Source organism: Sinohyriopsis cumingii, chromosome 6 (genome assembly GCF_028554795.1).
Source record: "Sinohyriopsis cumingii isolate HCF-2022 chromosome 6, ASM2855479v2, whole genome shotgun sequence".
Lineage (NCBI taxonomy): Eukaryota > Metazoa > Mollusca > Bivalvia > Unionida > Unionidae > Sinohyriopsis > Sinohyriopsis cumingii.
Window position 1 is genome coordinate 69520962 of NC_142966.1, and position 27093 is coordinate 69548054.

At 36.0% G+C, this 27093-nt stretch overlaps 1 protein-coding gene across 3 annotated transcripts in view; it reads left to right on the forward strand.

Moving 5' to 3' along the window:
* LOC149797147 (death-associated inhibitor of apoptosis 1-like) overlaps positions 1-26433 on the forward strand; it is an 82449-nt gene extending 56016 nt beyond the window's left edge. The window contains exons 1-7 of one of the 3 annotated variants that reach the window (XR_016421777.1): positions 7163-7394; positions 11631-11857; positions 13124-13275; positions 13568-13643; positions 15403-15518; positions 19386-19464; positions 22150-26433. Coding sequence is in view for 2 of the 3 variants with exons in the window: in XM_089961822.1 (XP_089817948.1) it covers positions 11686-11857; positions 13124-13275; positions 13568-13643; positions 15403-15506; positions 19386-19464; positions 22150-22172 (606 nt within the window). In the remaining variant the exon portion in view is untranslated. Of the gene's footprint in view, positions 1-7162; positions 7395-11630; positions 11858-13123; positions 13276-13567; positions 13644-15402; positions 15519-19385; positions 19465-22149 lie in introns of those variants that run through there. The other 2 variants (XM_089961822.1, XM_089961823.1) reach the window with 2 other exon arrangements.
* The last annotated feature ends 660 nt before the right edge of the window (positions 26434-27093 follow it).

Here is a 27093-nt window from a genome sequence, read left to right on the forward strand (position 1 = left end):
CTGAAGTCCATCTTCCGTGTGTGATGTCAAGACTGCATCGTCGGCAAAGAGCAATTCACGGATGAGTACCTCTGTGACTTTAGTCTTAGCACGGAGACGGGCTCTGTTGAACAGCTTGCCGTCACCCCTGGTATGGATGTACACTCCCTCGCTGCAGTCCTTGAATGCGTACTGGAGAAGCATGGAGAAGAAGATGGCAAAGAGCGTTGGTGCAAGGACACAGCCTTGTTTGACTCCGCTGATGACTGGGAATGCTTCATATGTCGCGCCATTAAAGCACACTGTGCTGTGCATGTTCTCGTGGAACGACATAATGACATCAAGCAGACGTGGGGGGGGGGGCAGCCGATCTTCTGCAGGAGTCTGAAGAGTCCACTCCGACTAACCAGGTCAAACGCCTTCGTCAGGTCTAAGAAGGCAATGTAGAGGGGCATCGGCTGCTCACGACACTTCTCCTGCAGTTGACGTAGTGAGAAGATCATGTCTACAGTTGACCTGCCTGCTCGAAATCCACACTGGGACTCTGGATAGACGCGGGAGGCTAGGATCTGCAAGCGCGCCAAGGCAACACGGGTGAAAGCCTTTCCGACGATGCTGAGGAGGGAGATGCTCCGATAGTTGTTGCAGTCGCTACGGTCTCCTTTGTTTTTGTACAAAGTGACGATGTTGGCATCACGCATGTCCTGTGGGATGTATCCCTGTTCCCAGCAAAGGCAGAGGAGTGTGTGTAGGGGCTGAAGCAGTGCTGGTTTTCCGCTCCTGAGGACTTCAGGCGGAATGCCGTCGCTTCCAGGAGCCTTCCCACAGGCAAGGCAATCGATGGCTTTTCCAAGCTCTTCCAGGGTGGGCTGTGTGTCTAGCTCCTCCATGACAGGCAGGTCTGGAATGGCGTCCAGGGCAGTTCCAGTGACATTGTTTTGGGTTGCATATAGCTCGAGATAGTGCTCAACCCATCGCTGCAGTTGTTTCCCCTGGTCTGTGATGACTTCGCCCGTCTTGGACTTGAGGGGGGCAGTCTTGTAGCTGGGGGGGGGGGGCTGTCGCCTTTTTGATACCCTCATACATTCATCTTGTATCCCCGGAGTCAGCAGCTGTCTGTATACTGTTGCAAAGGTTCAGCCAGTAGGTGTTGATACAGCGGCGGGCGGTCTTCTGGGCGTTGTTCCTTGCAATCCTGAGGGCGTGTAGTGTTCTGGGGCTAGGTGCAGCCTTGTATGCCAGGAGGGCTTTACTCTTTGCCTCAGTCACGGGCTCCATCTCCTCCCAGTTTGCCTCATACCAGTCAACATTCTTTCGCTCCCTCTTCCCGTAAGATGTGATGGCTGAATTGTACACAGAGTCACGGATATGGAACCACTTGGAGTCAATGGTGTCATCAGGTGTCACTTTGGTGAGGGCTTCCTTCAGTTTGCTGATGAATTGCTGTGTTTTCTCTGGGTTGCTTGCACAGCAGGTATTGATGCGTGGGTGACCCTTCTTCTTGGCGTGGTGCAGCTTCTTGGGTAATATTCGCACCTTGCTGGCCACGAGGTAATGGTCCGTGTCACAATCGCCACTGTGGTAACTGCGGGTGAGGAGGACACTGGCCAGTTCTGCACGCCTGGTGATGACGAGGTCTAGCTGGTGCCAGTGGCGTGAACGTGGGTGTCTCCACGACACCTGGTGGATCTCCTTGCATTTGAAGAAAGTGTTGGTCACACATAGGCTGTGGGAGCGGCACATCTCCAGCAGTCGCTGACCATTCTCGTTGATCTTGCCACTTCCGTAAAAGCCGAGACAGGTGGACCAGGCCTCATGGTCAGCTCCCAGTCTAGCATTGAAGTCTCCTAGTAAGTAAAGGCTTTCATTGTTGGAGATACTGGATATTTCCTGATCCAGAGCCTCATAAAACTTGTCTTTCTCCTCGTAGGTGGAGCAGAGGGTCGGGGCGTACACACTGAAGATGTTGACCGGGCCTAAGGATGTTGACAGTCGGAGGGCAAGGATTCTCTCAGTACCTGATGATGGAGGTTCAATGAAGGCGATTAGCGTGTTCTTGACGGCAAAACCTACACCAGGCTTCCCCTGCCAAAAGAACGTGTAACTGGCTTCCCTGATGGTGCCGCTGTCAGCCAGTCGGGTCTCCTGGAGGCAGGTTATGTCGATGTTCAGTCGGGACAGTTCTCTGTCAATGACGTCAGTCTTCCGTGCATTGTCGATCTGCTGTAGGTCAGCAGTCAATCCAGGACACATGGTCCTGATGTTCCAGGTTGCAAAATGAAGAGTTTGAGTCTTCTTATTTCTTCTTTTAGTCTTTCTTGGTGCGGAGTTTTGTGGCCCACTTGTCGAGATGGTTCTCTAAGCTCCATGCACCCAGTGAAGCAGGCAGGCCATGGCAGGCAGCACCTTACTGACTGGGGGCTGCCCAGCTTGAGGCGGGCGGTAGCTGTCCAGTGAGACCTGATGATCTCTCCCACCGTCAGAAGTAACCCCTGGCGCCAAGCTCTACGCCAATCGAGCTTTGACTTAGAACCGGTAAACTGCTACTTCTCGTGTTGTGCCGACTCCGTACGACGACGCTGGAGTGTCCTTTCCAGTGGAGCTATGAAGCCTGAGCAGGGTGGTATGGAGAATCAGCTGTTATCCATGCAGCAGATCCCCCCTCTCCACGCAGCTGGTGTGCCCAAGGGAACGACGAATGCCAATACTGCTTGGCACCAACGGCATCGCAGGAGTTGCCGGAATGACGCTGAAGTCAATGTCAGACCGCCTTACGGACTCCATCTCCGGATTTTCTGTCTGTACATATACCTATACATATAGTTTACATACTTTGGAAAGCGTAACTATTTTCAGATTACATTGTTCGGAACATTTAAATTGATAATAGCATGACAATTTTTTTTTGTTATCTTGTAGTTATGAGAAGAAACAAATGAAATCTTCCAACAATGATTGGAATATTATTTGAAAGCACTCAAGTCAATCTTTGAAAATAAAATAAACAACGTCAATATTCAAAAACAAGTCAAAACTGGTCCAATGTAGGTGCTGACTTGCTTATATAAAATTGTTTATCTCCAGCTTAACAAACATTGAAGTACATTTGTTATCGTATGTGTGACCCATGAAAGGTGAAATAAAAAAATGACTGCAAGGTTAAGTTAGTTCTATATAGAACTTGGTATAACTGCGAAGATAATAATTAGTGATGAATTTCAGTATGTATCAACTTTGGCTGAAATCATGATCTCACAGAAAATTCTAACAAACTTCCCATAATGAAACGGATTTTTGTATGGTATAATCAACTTATACAGCCTAATTTTTACCCTAACGAAATATTGTAAAGCCATTTTTAAAGGTGGATAAGATGAACGCATATAGCCCTAAAGCGAATTTAAACTTGACGACTGAAATTTCATGATAAACAGGTGTTAACCTTATGTTACCGATTTTCATCATAATAGCAATCCAATAAACAATTTAACATAATCTTTCTTTTTTTTCTTTTTCTTTTTTAAATACGACTTGGTTACTGTTCCTGTAATTTAAGGCAACTCAGAGTTTGTACTACAGGTATGTTACAATATTCTTTTGGTACACAAATTGTAATACAATACATTTTGCTCAATGAAAACTTCTGTTTTTCTAATTGAATATGAAGAAAAAATTATATACAATTTTTTCATGAAATTAGGCCTTTGATCAAATAGAATTCAATCTTTTTTGTCTGTATTTTATAAATTGAATGATAACGTTTTTAACCGGTATCAATTGGTCAAGTAAGTAAAAATTTTAAAACCACATCTTTCCTAAAAGTCTCAAGGTTATTCAGCAAGTTGTGTCAAGTTTAGAAGGATAATTTAATGAACGAAATCTCTTGATTTCATTATATTACTCCGTGCCATTTATTGTTTATTCTGTCTTACTGCACTAAGGAATCCTCAATTAAAGTGTACGTCAACGTGGACATGTATGTGCTTTGGCTCCGAATAAATTTAATATTGTTGTTCTAAGCTTTTCTAATAATCTCTATTTGAAGATATATGTAATGAAATTCTAGGCCATTACACTCATTACTGAAATAGTAGGTCAGTATGACTTGTACTTTAACTCCATCTGTACTAAAATCATACACAGATGTAATGAATATAAAGAAACATCAAAAATGACTGTTGACAAGAGACATTACGCTCACATTACTATTATTTCAATCGTGGACCGATGGACCAAATACGAAATGGTCCGAGTATTAAATGGGCCGATTTTGGTATCCGGGTTCATGATAGGCCAAGAACGTAAGTGGCTCGACTCTAATATGGGCCGAGTAGTCCTGAACTCGTCTAACAGCTTGATACAAAACATTGAATAGGCCAGCCGCTCGGTACCGCATATATGAATTTCTTTATACGCGCCATTAAATCGTGCATATATCATATGTTTGCATGGGCCCCTGCACACAGGTAAAGTTCCTCCCCCACCCCCGATTTCACCTCTTAACATGCTTTTGCCAATATCCGTAAAACTTAATAGCTGACCGCTACACGTTTGCCCCCTCCCACCCATCCTCCCAAATTTTTTTTGAGGGCGTCCCTTATAAATTTTGTATTATGCATATGATTAAAAGTGTATAGCTGAAAGTAAGACTTAACTGAATGGTATCTAATCTCAGTAATCATGCATAGAAACTAAACAAGCTTTTATCACGCCATTGTCTTTGTAAAAAAAGACAAAAAGAGGACTCAGAGAAGAAAATAGCGAAGTAATAAGGGAAATGGCGTAGCAACCGCCCAGGCAACCACCCACACCGTGTGTGTATGAATGGTTGAGTTGGGTGAGGAGATAAAGAAATAGGGGGAAGTGATGTGTTTTGAGAATATACGATAATTGTACCAAAAGAAACAACGGTTAATCGAGAAAGACAACTAAGACCTAATAGAACTTGATAGTGTGAAAAAAACAACAAGAAAAGGGTAAAAATCATGCCAAAAGCGATGAAGATAAACAAAATAAAAAGAATAATATATATTCCTTTAAAAATGGGGCTGAGGGCGAAATGATACAAAATAAGATTTTAAAAAGACTAAAAGAGGCAAAGCATGAGATAGTGTAAATCCCACATTCGAAGTAAAAGATCAAAAGGAGTTGAAAAGATAATAAAAGTGCACAATAGAGATGAATTGGGTCAAAATAAAAGCAACAGAAGGGGGAAGGGGCACTGAGAGAACCTAATGAGGCACAAGGAGACAAAATGGGACAGTTCGGGGCAGGAAACTACATGAACTGAAATAGATAATAGATCAGGCTGAAAGCTACAAAGTATTTAAAATAATTAACATCAAAACGTCAAATCATATGAGAGTAAGGAAAACACAGACTTCATTATTTTCCTCAAAAAATAAATGAGATGACAAATAGGACTAAAATAGATTAAGTGGTAAACGATAGAAAAGGGTAGCTCGGAATGGGATGCAAAATAAGGACAGGGATTAACAGGTGAATAATATTTGACCAAAATTACTGCAACAAATAGTTTAAAGAATTAGAGACAAACAAGGAGAGGATGATGTAAAATTTCAAAGGGGGTGGGTGGGTCAAGAATAATAGTTACAAATAGTTATGAACAAGGCAAGAAAGACTAGTAATGTTATCCTTGCGGAAAAAGACATACAAAGAGTGCAAAAAGCGCATGAAAGACCACGAGAACGCGAAACGGTGCCGGAAGGAGCAAAAAATCAAGACGAGAGATGGTAAACAAAAAAGATATTACGCTATTAAAAGTAAGCACAATTAAATAATGAAATTGATTGTGGCTATAAAACAAGTGGTCTCGACAATAAATGACAATTGCCAATGAAAAGATAAAAATTTCATGAGACGTGAAGAGTCCTGGTGGATTCAAGAAGAGGTGTGTGTGTGTGTGTGTGATTTGGATTTTTAACGTAGTTTTAACAATTTTCCAGTCATATTGCTACGATGTCTGTAGATGTCTGTTTACGACCGTTTATAGTGATGCCTAGCACTGGGGCATCATGAAACAGACATGTAGCAAGATGCCCCAGCCGGTCACATTATCCTGACATCCGGCCAACCAGTCCTAACTCTAACCTCTTAATTTTAGCGCTCTGCGAGGTAGTTGTTAGCACCATTTTTACAAATCTTTGATATGACTCGGCCGGGGTTCAAACCCACGACCTCCCGCATCTGAGGCGGACGCTGTAACCTCTAGGCCACCGAAGCGGTCTCAAGAAGAGGTAGCGGCCACTTAAAAATAAGATCTTACATCTAGTAAGACATGAAAAACACTCGCTGAATTTAGACTGTCACAAAAGAAAATGAAAAATGGGAAGATTGAAGAGCTCGCAAAAACAAGAATTAAAGAAGAATTAAACGAAGCAACTAATATATATATATATATATATATATATATATATATATATATATATATATATATATATATATATATATATAAACATTTCAGGTGTATTGACTTTTACAAACCTCACTTCTAAACACTTGCTATGCTATTATTATTATTATTATTATTATTATTATTATTATTGATATTATTATTATTATTATTATTATTATTATTATTTATACTATTATTATTATTAATATTATTATTATTTCGTTTTCTATGTAGAAAACATTTTTATTAAATTAAAGTATGGCTGTTCGCTTGATGATTGTATTTTCTTTTTCATCTCTTGACTTTTGCCCGTTAATTTTTGTCATCCCTTTAGTTTCCATTTCTGTTCCCATTAATTTTCCTCTTGTTCACAATTTATGTGAGTTCACTACATCGAAAAATGAAGTCAAGTGTTATTAAGAGTCTATATAGATATATATATATATATATATATATATATATATATATATATATATATATATATATATATATATATATATATATAAAGAGAGAGAGAGAGAATTTTATGGCTCTTTTCAATAAAAATAAAGATTGTGTATCTCTCCCATAAAGTTTATAATTAATGAGGTATACCTTCGCCTACCACCCATCCACCCCCAAAATAACTCCTATATTTAGCTGTGCATGCAAGAGTTATATTTTTATATTTTCTGTTTCGATATTACCGGTGTTTTCCTTGAATAACTTTTAATATCCGGTTAACCTTGGCACCATTCCACGTTCTGTTATTTTGTGGGCCGCAAAGCTTGTTACTGACTAAGTCATATTACCAGTCTAGTCTCGCCGTCTTCATTCCATGAGTCATATGCGTTCAACACCGGTACAAAAAGTAGTTCAATATACATGTACTCCCAGTGGCAAGGCTAACATTGCATCATTGGTTCGATCCACATGATACACCAGCCTAACTTGTGCACGTGTGAAGAGCCTTATTAGAACGCGTTTCAAAATACATTTAGCTGTCGGATCGCTACTGTCTGTAAGTAATTATTTTACATTGCTCTTTCTTGTTTGATCTTCTTTGTGTACAGGTAATAATACATTTTTGGCATATAAGATTGCGTTCGGATATAAATCGTGCGATATTTCGGGAAAGTAACTGACCAGGTTATCACAAGACTCTGGGTTTTCCTTAAGTCAGTCTGCAAGAAGTAATCTTCAAAAACATCATCAAATACGATATTAGTTAAGATTTCTACGGCGCAATTCCAGACATAAATAAGACCATATCAAGGGCACTGATCAAATTTGAATGATCGGTCCAGCCGAAGCCTGCCACATCAGGCACCGCGAATGAATTTGCTGGGAACTATATATAATGTTCTCTCTTTATTCATTTTCCATTTTCTTTTGTACAAGCAGTCGAAATAATTTGCTTACTGTACAATACATTCAGTGAATGTACAATAATACTGCGCTCTTCTTATATCTGGAATTTGTGGGACTTTCCAGGATGTTATTTTTAGCTGCCCGGGCATTATGCCAAATATATGTGAATGTTTACATTCAGGCAAGTTAATGCTTGTCACCAGAACTAGGTTAATATCACTTTATGGATTTCCTTGTGATCTTACATTTTCAGAGCAAAGTATTGTGTTTATGGGTTATTGCGCTGATTCAATAGTCTATATATTCTGTAGAAAGAATTATTTGATGTGTATATGTATCCACGATATGTTGATAAATTGACTATCACTATATTTTTGGAACCATGTCGCTAGATTACCAGTCCAATTTCCGACAGTAGGGCATGGGACTAGGAGAATGTCGTAGTGGCACATTCTCGCATGTTTATTTGTTACATGGCACCTACAAACAAATATGGCAGATACAAAAACTGGTCTGCGCGATGGGCTTGCATGGGGCCTGCACCAGCAAGCAAATATCTGAGATTTAAGTTTTTATATCTTTCTGAAGCGAAGCCATTGTATAGGTTTGCAAGAGCTCTGTGCATTTGTTCAATTTGCACACAAGTTTATTGCATGAAAATTTGTTATATAAAAAGCTAATCACTGTGTTTTGTATAATGTATACAACCTATTCGCGGTCTTTCTGTACTGAGTTATGGGGTCGTCCATTAATTATGTCAACAAAATGGGGGGAGGGGGCTTGAAGAAGTTTGACAATTGTTGACATGGGGGAGGGGGGAGTTCAAGATAAATTGACGTCAACATTGTTAATTTTTTCAATAAATTTAATAAATCAAAATATAGGAAATTAGTCGGTGCTTTGGTATGGCACACACTCGCTCGCCCGTCAACAGCCCACCAGTTTAATCCTAAACCGGTTGAGCTCTTGCCAAGGAAGTCATAGTCTTGCATCATCATATTTTGTTTTATTCAATGTAGATTGTAGATTGTAGACAGATTTTTAAGGGAAACTGTTACTAAATTCAAAGACTGCACTGAGCCATATACATCTAAATAGTACAGCTATCCACGGACTTCTATTAAATAGCATCTATGTTATATGTATAGATGCTATATATATATTGAAGTCCATGAGCTATCCCTCCAAGGATGGATAACTGAGCCTAGGAAACTTGAGAGCTTGACTATTATACAGTCATCTTTAACATAATACATAAAATAAATTATGTAACCTACACAAGCATACAACTTCTTCAACCAGATGCAGTAACCTTAATGCCTTACAAATATCGTACACTTTGATAACAGACTCTTGTTCATTTCAGGCAAGCTAGAAAATAAACTCTCGATTTTATCATGAATTCAAAGTGTTATAGTCAATTTGAAATATGTTAAACAAGTAAAAAAATTGTATTAAAATTTATTTGTAGACCTTTTAATTTCCATAATTCTATTTTGAGCATAAAAGCCAGCTGTATAAAATATTGTTAGTTGGGGGGGGGCGTAAAATTTTATTAGGGGGGTCACTGAAAGTTTGACAGTTGTTGACAAGGGGGGAGGGGGAGGGGTAAAAAATTGCCTAAAAATTGGTGACATAATTAATGGACTTCCCTTATGGTATATGCACAATTTCTTTCTTACACAGTGCCGTCAAGACGTGAATTACAAACAATAACATGCCTCTGGATATGACAGGACATTGAGTTTAACTTTTCAATGAGTACATTTAATTATTTTCATGCACCGGCGTAGTATCCGTAAACGGTTCCTTTGCTTTCGGTTTAGTACCTGGTTGCTTCAATCACGTGCATGTGAATCTTTATAAACAAAGAGCATTCGGCTTGTTTTGGTTTTGTCTGCAAAGCCGTGCTGACTCAGCTCTGCCTATATATTTGTATCATCATAATCATCGATCTAATGAATTATGTGAGCTTTCTCCTGTTGTAGTATTATTGATGAAATGTTCACCATATGCTTTCTTGATGATGTTGTGCCTTTGGCAGCTGTCATTGTGGCAGCATTGTTTGTAGTTGGTTTCAGAATTTTGGCATCAAACTAGTAGCTGTTTCAACAAATGTTGAGATTGTCGTTAGTTGTTCACGACTTTCTCCTGTAGTTTTGCAGACTAAATTGGGTGATGATGACGGCCGTGAAGCAGCATTCATTCTTTCAAATTTGCTACAAATGCGGGCGAAAAGACAAAGATGATCATTTATGGCACCACTATGGTATTGAAAAGCAGCATCAGTCCATGGAGGTACGCTGGGAACGGGTCTGTTTTGAGTCAGAAAGCTAGCGCTCTGAGTTATTTCGTTTTTGTCACTCTAACAAACAAAACATAGTTTATTATAAATTTACAGCGAGATCTGTCATTACCTATTCGCAATCTCACTGATTCGAGTCATACCAAAGGCACATAAATGGTACATTCATCTGCCTGGCTTGGCGCTTAACAATAAGAGGTTAGTGTTAGGACTATGGGTCTGGTGTCAGGATAATGTGACTGGGTGGGACGTGATGCTACATGTCTCCGACTTGATGCCCCAGTGCTAGACATCTCTATAAACTGCCACGCTGTAGATATCGTAGGGATATGACTGAAAAATTGTTAAAGCTACGTTAAAAATCCACATTACACACAGACACACACACACACACACACATAATTTATTTCCCTAAAATACAAAGTAAAAATGTCATGAAAAGGAACTTACGGTATATAGAATTAAATCTTAAATAACCCTAGAATTACAGCCCTAATGATATAAAGTCCTGAATAAAATTCAGTAGAAGTCCAGATTATATCCAAAACTGAAGGTGATGATGTGTCTGTGGTAGCTCGTAGAGTTTTGCCGGTAGCGTAGTGGTTAGAGCGTCCACCTCGGATGCGGGAGGTTGTGGGTTCAATCCCCAGCCGAGACATACCAGAGACTTGCAAAAATGGTACTAACAGCAGGTGCCTCACGTGGCGCTCATCATTAAGAGGTCAGTGTTAGAACTGGTCGGCCTGGTATCAGGATAATGTGACTGCGTGGGACATCATGCCACATGTCTGCGGCATCGTGCCCTAGTGTAGACATCACTATAAACTGTCACACTGCAGACGTCGTAGCAATATGACTGAAAAATTGTTAAAGCTACGTTAAAAATCCAAATCACACACACACACACACACAGATGTATCAGTTGTTGTAAAAGTCGTTGAGTTAGGGTTGGTATGTTTCAGGAATTCTTCCAAACTTACACACTCTTCTTTTAGCAACCTTTGTGATTTTATCTTAATTTTGGTTAGTATATATATATATATATATATATATATATATATATATATATATATATATATATATATATATATATATTTATTTATGTACATGTAGATGATTTCTTTTCACACTTGGGTCTTAACGGCAGTTTCCCTTAATCATTCCGTTTTGTTTCTTTCTTCAGTTTTTACTTTTCTGAAGTGTAACTGACTGGATCTCTATGATATAGGCTAGAACGTTTGTACAAGGTGAATATAATTTCAAAAACGGTTATTATCACTGATGCTGCTACCTCGTTTAGCAATAAAACTTTTAATTATTTTAGAGAAGTACAGTGGAATATAAACTGACGTTAATAATGTTGACAGTTTAATTTTACATTAAGGGATTTTATAGACACGGTGCAAGATTGGCAACATTATATGCAGCTTTAAAAAAATGTGTTTGGAAGCTATTCAGATGTTTGGAAGCTATTCATTACTTTGTTCCTTTTTTAAATCTTTCTAATATCATGAAAGAATAAATTAATTTCTCCTTGTGACTTTCAAATAAGGACGTTTTCTGACCATTGTTACATTGCAGACTAACGTCTGGCGAAACACTGAGCAGCTTTAAACATTATTGCTGCTGGTACCTAATGTCCCACAGGCGGCAGATCAATTATGGGCAAACACCCAGACCCGACGGCGGGGATACGAGGTTTCCTAACATGGCTGACAATAAAGTTCGATTGGACAGTTTCGAAACATGGAGAGGGTGTCGAGACATAAACATGAGGAATTTGGTTGAAAATGGATTTTTCTGCACAGGTAAGCATTACATTTATTTATATTTTTTTATTTTTTTATTTTGGGTAAAATTCTAATTCGACATGTCTACTAATCCAGCTGAATCTCACTTTGACTATTACTCTTGGTGTCCATGTCATACAATTAGAGGCCTTTTCTATGTTACATTCTTGCTACTTCTACTGCTATATTTAGTAATGTATCTATTTATGCTTCTATCGATGCTGGTGCCTTTGTTGTCACTGCAGCTATTGCCGTTGCAGAAACTAATAATACCGACTACTTATCTCAGTCTTGAGTATGCAGTAGCTGAACAATATATTACATCATTGTTAAAGTATCCAGTTGAATAACAATAAAAAAATCTTCCTATTTAGAGTATCAAGTAACATAACGATACGATACTTTATATCAAGAGCATTCAGTAGCATGACGATAAATTACTTTTGTATGCAGAGCATTCAGTAGCATGACGATAAATTACTTTTGTATACAGAGTATCCAGTAGCATAACGATACAATACATAATATTCATGATGTCCATTCCAGTTTAAATCTATACTAATGTATAACCTGAAAAATTCCTTATGTAGTGGGTGTATTACCACCATTAATGCTATATTTGAGTCAATCTCAGTTTTAAACAGGTATGTTTAACTCTCTGTCTCTCTCTCTCTCTCTCTCTCTCTCTCTCTCGGTAACAAGGTGCGAAAACTATGTTTCGTCCCTAATTTTCGTTGCCGACCCTAGCACTTTTTTTCCCAGGGTAAAACAATATTCCCCATAATTCAAACATTTTTCTTTTAAAATTAAAAGGGTCCAATAGTTGATTTGTCGATCAAATTTAGCCGCTTTTGCATAGTGCTTGAAGCGCTTTGTACATTATATTTACTAATAATATAGAATATAATTGTAATATATATATATATATATATATATATATATATATATATATATATATATATATATATATATAGAGAGAGAGAGAGAGAGAGAGAGAGAGAGAGAGAGAGAACCTAACAACCTACCTTATATTTTTTGGCCAAGTCATAATTGTGCCTAAAGTCAGAGTTGAGCAAATGCGTATTACATTCACAACACAAAAAGAATATGCACTAATTTTCATGTACTCTACCCACAAAAAATACTACAACCAACTGCAATGAGAACAAAAATCGCCGACTACATAGCACGTTTGTTGAGCTACATGTGTAAATTAACGAGCAAAGTATCACCCACACAGATATATATATATCCCCACACACATACCTTGTTTCTTCTGGTTAGAACAGGGACATTCTGTGCAGTGTTACATCTGTGGGGTTATCATCGGTACATGGACTGTTGCAATGGACCCTTTTTTGGAACATGTGCGGAACGCCCCTTATTGCAGACTTCTTCCTCAGCTCCAGACACCGGAATTGCTGGCCGAGATAAAGGTAAAGCATATAAATATAGTATTCCGTCATTCATTAAACATGGTGACATTATCCTTGTTTGTACGCATTATTTGAATCTATATCATTCTTTATTCAATTTCTCTGATTCAAGTGCGAGTTAAAAAATTTGCTTCGCGGTACTGAGCTTGTGAATTTGTTCTGAAAGTTCTCATATTCATTCTGCAAATTGATAAAAAAAAAATGCTAAACTAACATAGCCAATGTGTGAGTTAATTTGGGTCTGTCTTCATATTTTAATACTGAATACGTTTCTAATTTTCTTTTCTTCCAGGATCAAATATTTGGACTTGACAAAATGAGGGTACCCTCAAGTATCCCTCTGGACAGAAATAGTGAAGCTTTCACAGGTAATCATGAGTGTATAGAAAATAAATCTTTGTAAAATATAATTCTGAAGATGAGTATTCATTTGTAAAATTCCAGCATGAGGCTAAAGTTGTATTAATGCATCTTCAATGACTGGCAATTCCTTAAATAAATGTGTTACTTACACAGGTTTTAATACCTAAAATACAATTATTATAGACAGAAATACATGAATCGATAACGTAATTAGACTTTTTACCTGTCACAACTAGTAATTTAAGATAATTTTACCAATAATATAACTAATTTGTAATATATAATGCGAACAAAAATCTAGAAACTGTAAATCGGGTTTAACCGACAATGTAATAACCAGTTCCAAATGTTAGTGATAATACATTTTATTCAGAAGGAATGACGATAGAGCATGCTGCAGATTCACGTTGAGATTAGTTTTCAAAAAAGTTACATTTTCTTTCGTTTTTGTTTTCTCCGACTAACTAGTGGATGTTAATGATGAAGCATCTTGAGTACAAATATAAAGCATTATTATTCGCAATTATAAAATCTTTGCCTTAAAACAAGTATGTCTGATTCGGAATAGGCATGTAGAAAACAGTATTTGTTGAAAACCATATTGCTTCATCGTTAGCAAACATTAAATTATTTTGATGATAGTGAAGATTGTACAAGAGTGAAAAGCGCACACTGTTAACATCTCTCACAAATATGCTGTCAACACCCATGTGATTCGTTTATCTGAGCAATAACCCATCCTCATTTATATTGCTGTTTTTCGATTTTCCAAGATACGAGAAACATTTCAGGAGCTTCTAATACACTTTGATCATGGTAAGATAAAACCATTTTATCTAAACATGTAAATAATTCTTCGCAGCGAATTTTAAGTTGAAATCTGCAATACAGTGTATACAGTGTTGCAAGGGCTCGTACGTTGTTGTATATAATGCACTAATTAAAGGTTACTTACAAGGAAATTACAGCACTATGAAAGAACATAAAGAGAGTAATCGTGATGTTATAGCTATCTTTGTCTCATTGAAGATTCATTAGACCCGAAAGATTGGCCAAGTGTCCTGACTTTTCAAGAAATATTACCAGATTGCATACTTGTGTGATCCCAAAGCATTGTACATCTTTCAACAACAACAACACACACACACACTATATATATATATATATATATATATATATATATATATATATATATATATATATATATATATATATATATATATATAACGCTTTAACCATTAGGCCACCGAAGCAGAGAGAAAGAAGGATGTTGGAACAGTTTCTTACATTTGACGATGTATTTAGTTATTGGTTTATCTGTTACTATCAGTCTCCTGTGGCTCATGGGATAGATCATCCGCCTGTTATACAGGAGGACGTGGGTTCTAACCCCGGCTGCGTCATATCAAAGGCTTGTGCATTATCGGTTAAACTAATAGTTTCATTATTAGCAAATGTTGACATAGTATTTCATTACTGGTTACAGTTTTGTACATTATCGGTTAGAACTGAATCATCAGTTCCACTATTGGGTGTAAAACTTGGGCAAGTAGGGGAGGATAACACGTGAAATAAATTAACATTTTTGCAAACTTCCTGCGAAATACCACACCTACATAGCAAACCGTTGTATAACAACAAAAATATTTTTTCAATGCAGCGTGCTTTGTGTAATTCTTTTAAATCTTTGGTCCAGTACAATGATCTAGTTTTTAAACTTTTTATCACTTAGAGTATTGTAATTTATTAATCAGACGCTTTCAGGACACAGAGTGGAGTCCACAGTATCAACTTCTAATGGTCCTCCGACAGCTGCGGTAACATATGGTCATGGTGAACGACATTCAGAACGTTATGGCACGCATCAGGTAAATTAGGAGGTATTTATTTATCTATTCTGAATCTATCTATCATTAGAGAGACATATAGACCACAAATCTATCTACTTCAAAGGACTCGTCAATAAACAGTTACGCTGATGGTTTCTAATTGAAGTTGTGTTATATATTTTCTCCTACTAGGAGTTTTGCATTGCTTATTTAAAAAAAATAATTGATACAAGATATATTTGCACATGATTGTTATTTCTTATTTCCAGTCCATCATCCACAAATAGTGAAGTCATAATTGATACTAACATATATGATACTAAATGACAAAAACAGGGATAGCTAACCCACATGTTAAATTAAAAGATGATACGACCATGTTATATCTTGATTACACATTTCAATCAATAATGGAATGCTATGGTCATAGGGGATGGAATAACACGGGAAGACACTGGAATGAACTACCGACCCATGGGAAGCTAATGGCAAGCTTTCTCAGCTACCCACATTGGCCGAGCCCGAGACTCCAACCCACACATAGATCAGAGGTCAGTGATCAGTAACGGAGAGTGCTTTAGGCTACTTAGCCATTCAGGGATCCTAGTCGAGTTGTACGTTAATAATTATTTGCAATTGCGGATTTGTAACTGACTGTATTAGTTTCAGAAGTATGGGCGTTGTGTTTTACATCAAGACATTTCACAGGTCGAGTCTTATTTTCGCCAAAATATATTTCTATTTAAATTGTCTCATCTCAGATTCCAAAGGTATCTGCAAATAAGGCAGAAAATATCAACAAATAAGGAAAAGATTTATAAATAAACATAATATGTGTCATATTAAGGCATCAAGCGTCTTAAAGTGAAACTTACTCTGTGGATAAGGTGGTACTGTGTTGTATTCATGCATGCATTCCTCGTGACACAATGGTTTAAAGGTGAGTGCTGGTAATACGGTCTTCGAATCGAAGTTGTATTTTGTGAGTTTTTCGTGTACAAAGCTGCGTAACCCAATAACAATAAAACTGAAAACAAACTCGGGGAAAAAATACTTTCACGAATTGTTTAAAAAGAACTGCATTATGAAATTTAGCCTCGTCATGTGGAAAGTAAGTGGTACAATTTTGTTATAAATACCAGAGATTTACAAACTGAGATCGGCATTTTGCCATCAAAATTATGACCAAGTTCAAAGGTTACAGATAGCTAAATGAAAGGTAAATTGTGTATGTGTGTGTGTGTGTTTCTGAAATAGAAAGTATGCGACGAATGGTTAACAGCTGTGAATGAGAATTAAACACTATCCCATTAAAATAAATGCATCGGAAGAATAATGCATTGATAGCAATATCAGGGATTAGTTCTAGAGCTAACACAGAAGTAGACAACGACTATTTATTTCTTAGTCACTGATTATGGAGAGGATTCAGCAACTTTGTTTGAAAGACGTTGTAGACGAAAGTCTTGTCACAGTTGATAAAAATCAAAGTTTGAAGGAGCATACAATCTATTTTCAAAGAGTTAACACTGACAATTTGTACATCAATCTACATGACATAGAATCAAGTTAGAACAGACGTTTCATTTTGCAACGAATAAATTTAAAACAAAAACGAATTGGACACAGATTGATGAGGATCCTAAACAAATGGAGGATGTCGTAAAACAGTTGAAAGCAGAACGAACAGAAGACGAAAAAGATGAAAGTGTATTATTCGACCACTGTCTATGCCAAAACGTTTGTTTTTGATTGGTACTTTTGTTTGCCATTTACAAACTGTGGCCATCGCCAAAAAACCTGTACAAATTCCAGTTAAAAAGCGAAGTGAAGACAAAACCAAGATACTGGAACTTCCGGAACTGTGTCCATCAAACCCAGCAATAACTAGTACATTTCCCAAAATGCTATAAGTATCGCATTTTGTGCTTTCTCGTGTCTTTTTCTTTCTGAAACTTTGTCACAATAAGGTAAGTGTTTAACTTCTTGCATTTTGTGGTAACTATTTGCAACTGAAGGTTTTATGATTGGAATAAAGGTGATTGTGGTAAACACCTTATCCAAAAATACATAGCTGATTGATTTCTTGCGCGATTCGCCGCTAAGTATTACTTGAATGAAGTTGAAAATAGTCTAAATGTTCTAATGAGTACGTCTACATCTATGCGATTTTCATTACATTCTTATCTTGTTCAAAATGGCGAAGACCAGTTTGCAGTTTTTTATATTGCATTTGCTTTTCATATTTTTGGAAATGTATTTGAAACAGTGTCATCTTATCCTTCGCATTCTGCGCATGTTTTAATGTCTTTGTTTTCTAAAGCGTAGTGTTTTCAAGATGTGTTGCATTTCAAAAAACGTGTTGCATTACAAAAATGAACAAATTAAAATAACATGCTCAATGATGCCGCAATCTATTTACTATCGTGCTTCTTCCGGTATGAATTCTAATGGAAATAATGCTTTGGGCTGGCTCCTGACTGGTATATGATTCATCAGACCCTTCTATTTCACGTAAGTTTCGCCTTTCAGTTAGCAATCTTTAACCTTAGAAATTTGTTATTTATTTGTGTAAAGTACCTATTTTAGCATATAAAGTTACGGCACTTACCACTATGGCAACGGTTTCTGTTAGAGTTCTTTACATTTCGTGATGCTACATACCCTCCATTGCGTTTGATGTTACTACCAATGTCATTCTAATCTTTATGCGTACATTCCACAGGAGTCCACGTCCTTCCTTGAATCTTCCTCATTTCCAAGCTGCTTCATGTGTTCCCGTAATAATTTTGATATAGTTTCAATAGCCTGTATTTCATTTACCGTTGTGTGACTCGACACTCATGCATGAACCCAGCACAAGATTAGTCTCTCCCTTGGGTCATTCTGAGTTACAATTTTCTTCATAGGTTCACATAAAAACCTTTTATTATTTTGTAATGTTGCAACACACTTCAAACCTTTTTCTTATTATTTTGAAAATGGAGTTTGGATCTGCTTTATTCGTGGCCAACTTTAGATTCTGAGGTAGTATTAAGTTTAAATAGAAATCTTTAGCGCATAAGTAGGATTCGAATTAAACCTTCTCAGTCCAATATACCCTATTCATAGCAAGTGGGCTAATGCAGTCAGTACTTATATCACTGCAATTGCAAGCCTGTAATAACTTTCAAAGCGACTAATTCAACTAGGTTTGATTTTAGCATTCCATTGCTAATTGCAGTTAGTGATGCCAAATGTATTATTGTAATTTAAAATATGATTCGCCCAGTTTTGTAAAAGAAAACGTTAAATGGTCTCGTAAGGTAATGAAATCGGTTACTTTTACTGTAATTTTTATAGCAGTAAGGTTAAAAACATGAAATAAGCAGGGCCGGCGCCAGACCCGGCCAGACTATCTGGCGCCCTAGGCAAAGTTAGATTCTAGCGCACCACCCACCCACCCCCGGAAAATATCAATTTCAAAATTTATAAACAATATTTTATTTTAAATATGCGCCCCCTAAAATCAGAGCCCTAGGCAGCTGCCTAGTTTGCCTATATGGTAGCGCCGGTCCTGGAAATAAGGTATTTAGAATATTGACAGCTGTTTTTTGAATTAATCAGTTAATCACTATTAATTTCTGTGCTGTCCTACATCAAACTGATCCTAATTTATCTGCTATCACGTTACACATCTATTGATACCAGGTTTTGCAGTCATGTATTTGATGAATCTTGAATCTTTTGATATAATTCGTTTTCCGTCTGTCATGCAAATAATAATACAGATAGCATAAATGAGGAGTAACATTATCAATCTGTTTTTGTGCCATTCTAAAAAGTCAAAAGTTCTATATATTTAGTATCACCACTTTACGGACAAAGTTTAAATCGTCAATTATTACCGCTAATGTACGCATTTACCTTTGAATTTAGGTGCAAGCGCACTTGGTAGCACAGGCTGCTGGCGGAGAAGAGTTGGATGGAGCTTTAACTACAAATCTAAAATATGTCGGTACGGTCGTCTTTTTATCTTACCTGCCAATATCTCACCTGCCAACCTTTTAATCTCATCTGCCAATATCTCACCTGCCAACCTTTGTATCTCACCTGCCAATAAAGTCAGCAAATGCTCAGCCATTGTGTCAATGGTATCATTTATCTGTATATTTTGCGTTCATCAGGCGTCAGGTTATAGATAGTTTCTTATTTATCACCAAATTTCACCAGTCTTTCTTTAGATATATATTTAAGTGCTTACTAGATATCGGTCTGATAAATATATTGTGTGTAAGCTGTATCAATGATATGCCACGTGATGCATACATTTTTCATTAAAAGGAAACAAAACTTGCCGATTTTCCTTTTAATGAAAACTATATACAATGAGTGGTATATCATTGATACAGCGTATATTATGTACATATATTTTAATTATATCACATATACATACATATATTTGCCCTCTGAACGGAGTTAAGATTTAAGAGGTAGCTGTGTATTGCCCGAATGAATGAATTCCTCACATAACCGAGTGTATCCGCTACAAAATGTAGTTAATGCCTTTTGTAGCTATTCACAATGACTTTTTCATATTGATAAGTTGATTGTTTTCTTTCTTCACATTGATTAAATCAGTAAAACAAACTTTTGATTTAAACATGAAAGCTGGTTTTATTAATAAAATTAGAGCACTACAAAACTCTAGGTTAGCTACGTCATTCACATGAACGATAAGCATTCACCTACCGGCCCATGGAAGTTAATGTGGAATAAAAACTGAGTCAAACGACGAACCAACAAGAGATATTTGAGATATTTTAATATTTGTAATGTTGATGTTAGTCATTATTCTGCTTTAGTAACAGTACCAATGACCATAAACTCTCTCTCTCTCTCTCTCTCTCTCTCTCTCTGTTCGGTTTCACTTTAAATGACGCAAACGAACATCCTCTACGTTCGTCATTCCATAGATTTGGGCCCATATCTTGCTACGATGGCACAGAGAGAGAGAGAGAGAGACACACAGACAGACAGAGACAGAGAGAGGGCATTTGTACATTTTCATATCGAATTACTAATAATCGATTTATTACGATGAATCATATTCTTGTAGGTTTTTTGGTGTATTTTCTATTCAAGGTTTTAATTCAGCCTAAATTCCTTTTGTCTCTCACTCCACATTTCTGCGTATTTTGTCCGTTATGCAGGAGAGGGAGGGGGGCACAAAAAAGAAAGGATTCTGATGAAAATGTGTACCATATTAAATTCATTTAGCAAACGATGATTATTAATACAATTTATCGTTGTGTTCATACGTCACTACTGATTAAGTACAGGTGCTCGACGCGAGCTTGATGCTGAGAAAAAAAAAATAATCTGAAGGGAAAAAATTATATAGAGTGACAAAAATACCTTAGATTACCCCCATGACCCGTTCTGACATAAGACCCTCTCTATCAAAGGAAATTAGTGCAATTATGGACTGTACAATTTGATTCTATAAAATTAATATTACAAGTCAAATTATAATTTTTTTTTAAAAATGACTGCCGTCGGAATTATTCCTTATTTTTGACCATCTCGTTGTAGACATATATGCATCAGAAGATGAATTAATTACATTTTTACAATGCTATGCAAATGTTTAATGACACGTACTACAAAATGTTCTGTTTAACGTTATATATTAAAAATACTCGGACTTTATATATTAGAGGGACCCAGTTTGTGTTTAAATGTTTTAGCATTCCAAACACAGAATGATAGCCCACTGTCAAATTCAGAAAGACAAACAAATACTCTAAAGGTATAAAGCATACAACAGTTCTAGAACCAGGCTTATTGCATGATCTTGATGTTTGTGTTAAGTACATTAGTTATTATAAATTATGACTCATTTCATATCTGTGTCCAATTTGTTTTTGTTTTAAATCTATTCGTTTCAAAATGAAACGTCTGTTCTAACTTAATTCTGTGTCATGTCGATTGTAGAACAAACTGTCACTGCTAACTCTTTGAAAATAGATTGTATGCTTCTTCAAACTATGATTTTATCAACTGTGACAAGACTTTCGTCTACAACGTCTTTCAAACAAAGTTACTGAATCATCTCTATAATCAGTGACTAAGAAATAAATAATCGTTGTCTACTTCCGTGTTAGCTCTAGATCTAATCTCTGATATTGCTATCAATGTATTGTTCTTCCCCATGCATTTATTCTAGCCTGTATGATTGCTACTATAAACAGTTTTTTTCCACTGTTTCTTGCTTTTATCATTTCGATTCCTTCCCTACTTCGCATTTACACATATTTTATGATTAAAATACTGACATAGGGCTCCTGGTAAACAATTAAAGGTGAGATGAGTTCATAATCGACCCTAGATAAGTAAGCTTGAGCTAAGAAGATTGAGGATATATTTTGTTAATATTACTATAGTTCACACAGAAGACACCTTATAAAATAAATTATGGAACACTGTTCTGAGAAGAGAGCAATAAGTATGATTCATTCGATGGTTTCTTGGTACATTTGTGATCAATTAGCTTTAGGAAGAAAAAGCAATAGACTGTTACCGTACTGAATATTTTCACTTGAATTCTGGAATTTGTCTATTATTAGTCTGTGCAAGAGATCTGTAGGAGAGCTATAAAACCTTTACGACGGACATTTTTGTGTTTATTTTTTTCTTTCAGGACAGAATGAAGCAAAAGATTGATATGTCCCGTGGAATAGAAATGGAGCAGTAGTCATATCTCTTTTTCTGCTTTTATCCATGTTATTCCTTCCCTCCTTCACATTCACACATGTTATGACGAAATAATACCGCTTTTCAGCTAGGTTGTGAAATCCAGTTGGTAACGATTGCAAAAGGATTCATCGGCATCTAAAGTGGATTTTAATCTTTTTTGTTGGTCTATGGTTTACATTAACTAAGATATGTTCTGTCTTCTTTTATTTTTTTGTGATATATAGTTGCGTAAATTGATTTTAAAATATTGATAACATTGCAACAAAATCTTATTACTGAAAGATAATGCTATCAGTATTACAGCAATCAATAACTCTGTATCAGTGTTGCCACAATGGATCAACAAAAGCATTAAAATGTTAATTTTCAAGCAGTGTAGTAGGCACACATTGTATTGCACACTCACAATCAAAATATCTGACTCGAAATTGAGTTTGCACCAAATCGTCAAACTAATATTTTAAAATAGAAGAGAGTTACTTTTCTCATAAAAATGAATATTATACCTGGTATCGAGGCTAATACGTTCATCCCTTAGAACCCCTTTTGTACCATGAGCTAAATACTTTCCTCCAGCAAAATACTGTATATGCTTCCCATATGTTATGCTAGCATTTATATAATATTTACATGCAATGCCACGCCAAAAGTGTCATTGTATTTCTCGAATTTTGTCTTTGCGCAGATAAGTGAGAGATATGAATATCAAACGTAATATAATTATGTTATGTTTATTTGATTGTAAGTAGACCACACCTTTATCGACAATCCCTTTTGCACAGGAGATTCACCTAGGAATTGTGCAAGATGAGGTGAAAAAGAAACTTTATTCAGTATTTCACTTGCTATCGAATTTATGAGAGGAAAGTAATATGTATTTGTGACAAGTTGTAAGAAGAGAAGGCAGTGCTCTTTGATTCTGTTACGTATCATTGCCAATTTTTAAAACAATATAATTTCACAAAAGGATAATAATGCAAATTTCTGTTTGAGGTTTTGCTCCAGTAAGGAAAATCTAAATGAAAAATTTAATCAACTTCAAAATAGGATTTCAAGCCAGTATCAAAACATTGCTGCATCAAAGTCAGAAATGCTCTTTCAAAGATCATCTCGGCACATTTTCCGGGTGAACTCATGGCTTGCATTATATATCCTTAACCCTCTTGTTGTATATATATATATATATATATATATATATATATATATATATATATATCTTTTTGAAGTGATATGGTTCATAATGACAGGCAGATGATAGAGTTCATTGTGAAAAGGAAACATTTAAACAAAGACATTATGATGCAATTTGAAATGCGTCCATTTTTAATATTCTTGAAATAGAAGAGTGTACTAAAGCAAGACAAATATTCGAGATAATTGTTTCAATCAAGCCTTACCGAACGTATGACATGAGAAATATAATTCTGAACGTTATTCTGATTGTTAAAATCATGTAATTGCTTTGATGTAATCGTTTCCTGGACACTGCCTGTACAATATGATATCGGGGGTTAAACAGGATATACATATGCGAAAGTGACTTAGCTCCTTGCTAAGAAGCAGAACACAAAATAATATGAATCAATGAGCAGTTGTTTGGGCGTAAGAACAGCACACTACTGTGAAGTTCTATTTGGAGAAAGCTATTGATGGAGCGTAAAGACAGAACACTACTGTGAAGTTCTATTTGGAAAAAGCTATTGAGGGAGCGTAAAGACAGAACAGTACTGTGAAGTTCTATTTGGAGAAAGCTATTGATGGGGCGTAAAGCCAAGCGCACTACTGTCAAGATGTATATGGACAAAGGAAGGAGTTGTTTCAATATTTTGTTACAGACCCATTTCATTTTGCATAATTGATCTGATGATTGATATGGATTATCAGTTCGTATTTCCAAATCGAGCATTCTGACTGGAACTATTTAGATGTTTTCAGTGAAGTCTGCGAGTCGAAATTCTCAGGTGCACCGAATCTGACCTCTCTAATTCCCAGTTTGCTTTGCATTTCAGTCACACAGCATAGATGCAAATATTTGGAATGTCGGAAGGAGGTGCTCCTCTTGTAATAAGCACAAGAATGTAATTGGTTCTATAGAAAATTACCAAGAGAATATTCGAGTGAATTATTGCATGAAAAGGATTCACCGTGTTTCCCATGTACGATGTCAGTCTAATTTAAAGATATTTCTCTTCCTCTGTGCTTTTAATTTGATACAAATTAGAAGGTATGTGCTCGAATGAACTAACAGGAAATTCTGTAGAGTGCTACGTCTCGTCAATTTCGCAGGTTTACGTAAACGTAGCATAGCCGGTTTAGAAAGAAAATTAGGTATTTACAATCATAAGCTATGTAGGTGAATGCACACCGCAGATTGCATGGCCATATATGTAATCAGCAGGTTTCTTATTTGTTTTTGTCAAGTATTTTTGTTTCCTGCATATATATATATATATATATATATATATATATATATATATATATATATATATATATATATATGGAGAATTTAAAAAAAAACGCAACAAGTCAATTACGAGAAACGCTAAAACCAGTTATTGAATATCGATGTGTTATAAAAATGATATGTGGTTGTTTTCAAAAACACTATCGTTGACGGACTCTTTAATCCTTCCAACAATATTATGATCATAAGTATTTAACAAGAAAATGTTTAGTATTTGAATGATACTAATTTACATTTTTCTTTTTGTTTTAGACCTGTTTGTTTTGTTCATGGCTGAGCAATGCATGAAATGTAAATCCCGCTAACAATTTTCCCTTGAAATAAATAGAAATGTTTCCCAGTGTACGAGCCTGCCTAACGACAGCAATGTCATTCTGTTCCCAAACACACTCAATTTGGTGCATACTAAAGAACATAAATGCACGGTACATGCAAACAAATTATCCATATTACTATAGGTGTTGCGATCTTAAAGTTAGGGTACTGATTTCCTAATTTGTGATCATTCGACTTGGATATATATATATATATATATATATATATATATATATATATATATATATATATAGGCACTATGTGTAGCAATGAATATGTAAGTACAACAGCATTTTGCTCTTATCGGCTATGTCAAAAGATGTTAAGTTGTCTTACAGAAACTAATTGATCCTCATAAAGATAAAATGTCGATTCATTAGGATTTTACTGTCAGAATTAGGCAATGTATGACAATATATATATATATATATATATATATATATATATATATATATATATATATATATATATATATATATATATATAGTATGTACGCTGTATCACTGATATACCACGAGATGTATAAATATTTTATTAAAAGGAAAAGAGGCTTGTGTCCGCTACAAAATGTAGTTCAACAATTTTTCTTGTTGTTCACAATCACATATAGCAAATTGATAAGTTGGTTGTTTTCTTTTTGAGTTTCTTTTTTCATTCACATGTATTAAATCATTATAAGACACTAATGATTTAAAGATGAAATATGGTTTTTATGAAACATTTTGTGCACTGCAAACACGGTTAGCCTCTTGTACAGTGAACCTGAACTGTCAGGCATTCACGTACAGGCGTATGAAAATTAACGTAGAATAGAAACCAAGCCAAATGACGAGCCAACAAGAGGTAATTAAAATATTTTAATATACTGACAGTTCATCTAAGCCCTTACACTGCTTTAATTACCATTTTTAAAGACTATACAATCTCTTTCTCTCTCTCTTTCTCTCTCTCTCTCTCTCTCTCTCTCCACCCTTGGACGGTTTCACTAAACTTTACCATCATTCAGATGTCTAGAGACATCGTAGTTTGACACGAGCGAAAATTCCCAACGCTCCTATTGTCATAGGTTTTCGCCCGTATCTAGTTACGATAATTCAGATGGGGGTGGGGTGGCGACCATTTGGACATTTTTATGTTTACCAATTAATAATAGATTTTTAGAACATTATAATAGGTTTAAGAAACAACAATAAAGCGTTAAATACGCTACAGTCTGTGTGCCTCTTAACCGACAAATTTAATATAAAGGCTTAGTGTCGACTGTATCATTGATATTATGAACACTGTCGATAGCTCCCAAGGAAAGCGTAAACATACCGTTACGACAAACCAGATGACTGTAGGTTACTTGATATAAATTCAGTTATAATGTTTTCGTCCAGCGCAATATGTTTTTCTCTCTCACTCCAGATTTTTGCTTATTTTGTCCCTTACGCACGAAAGCGGAGAGAGGAATGGGGAAAAAAAGAAAGGAATCCGATGCAATTGTGTACCATTTTAATTTTATTTAGAAAACAGGGACTATTGATACCTTTTACCGTTATTTTCATATGTCATTTATGATTAATGAATAAGTAGATATTCGTTGTTGATCTATAGGCCTGCATTTGAAAGAATGTTCGTATTAATGCGCCATGGGCGGATCACAATTTGACATACCAATAGTATCGGTATATCAATTTGCTTTATACCAACACTTTAAATGCCATGTTATTTTTAATATATATATATATATATATATATATATGGTAATTATTTATATCCGCTCATCCTGTATTGTAATCTTCTCAATAAAGACATCAAACAATTTGTTCATATGCATTGTTGTTTACAGATAACAGTTTTGTTCATGTGCAAACATACTCGGTTATATTTGCATTTACTTCCAAACATATATATCATTACAATATGTTCATTAATCAATCAATCAATCGATCGATCTATATTTCTTTATCTATTTCTCTATCGACAAACACAGTTTAGCATTCAGTTGTTCGCCCATCTATCTATCCATCTTTCCGACTATGTACCAAAATAGACACTAGCTTTTGCTATAAAATGGAATCAAAACACCGAAAGGTTTCGGAGATCATAGTTTCTGTCAAGACA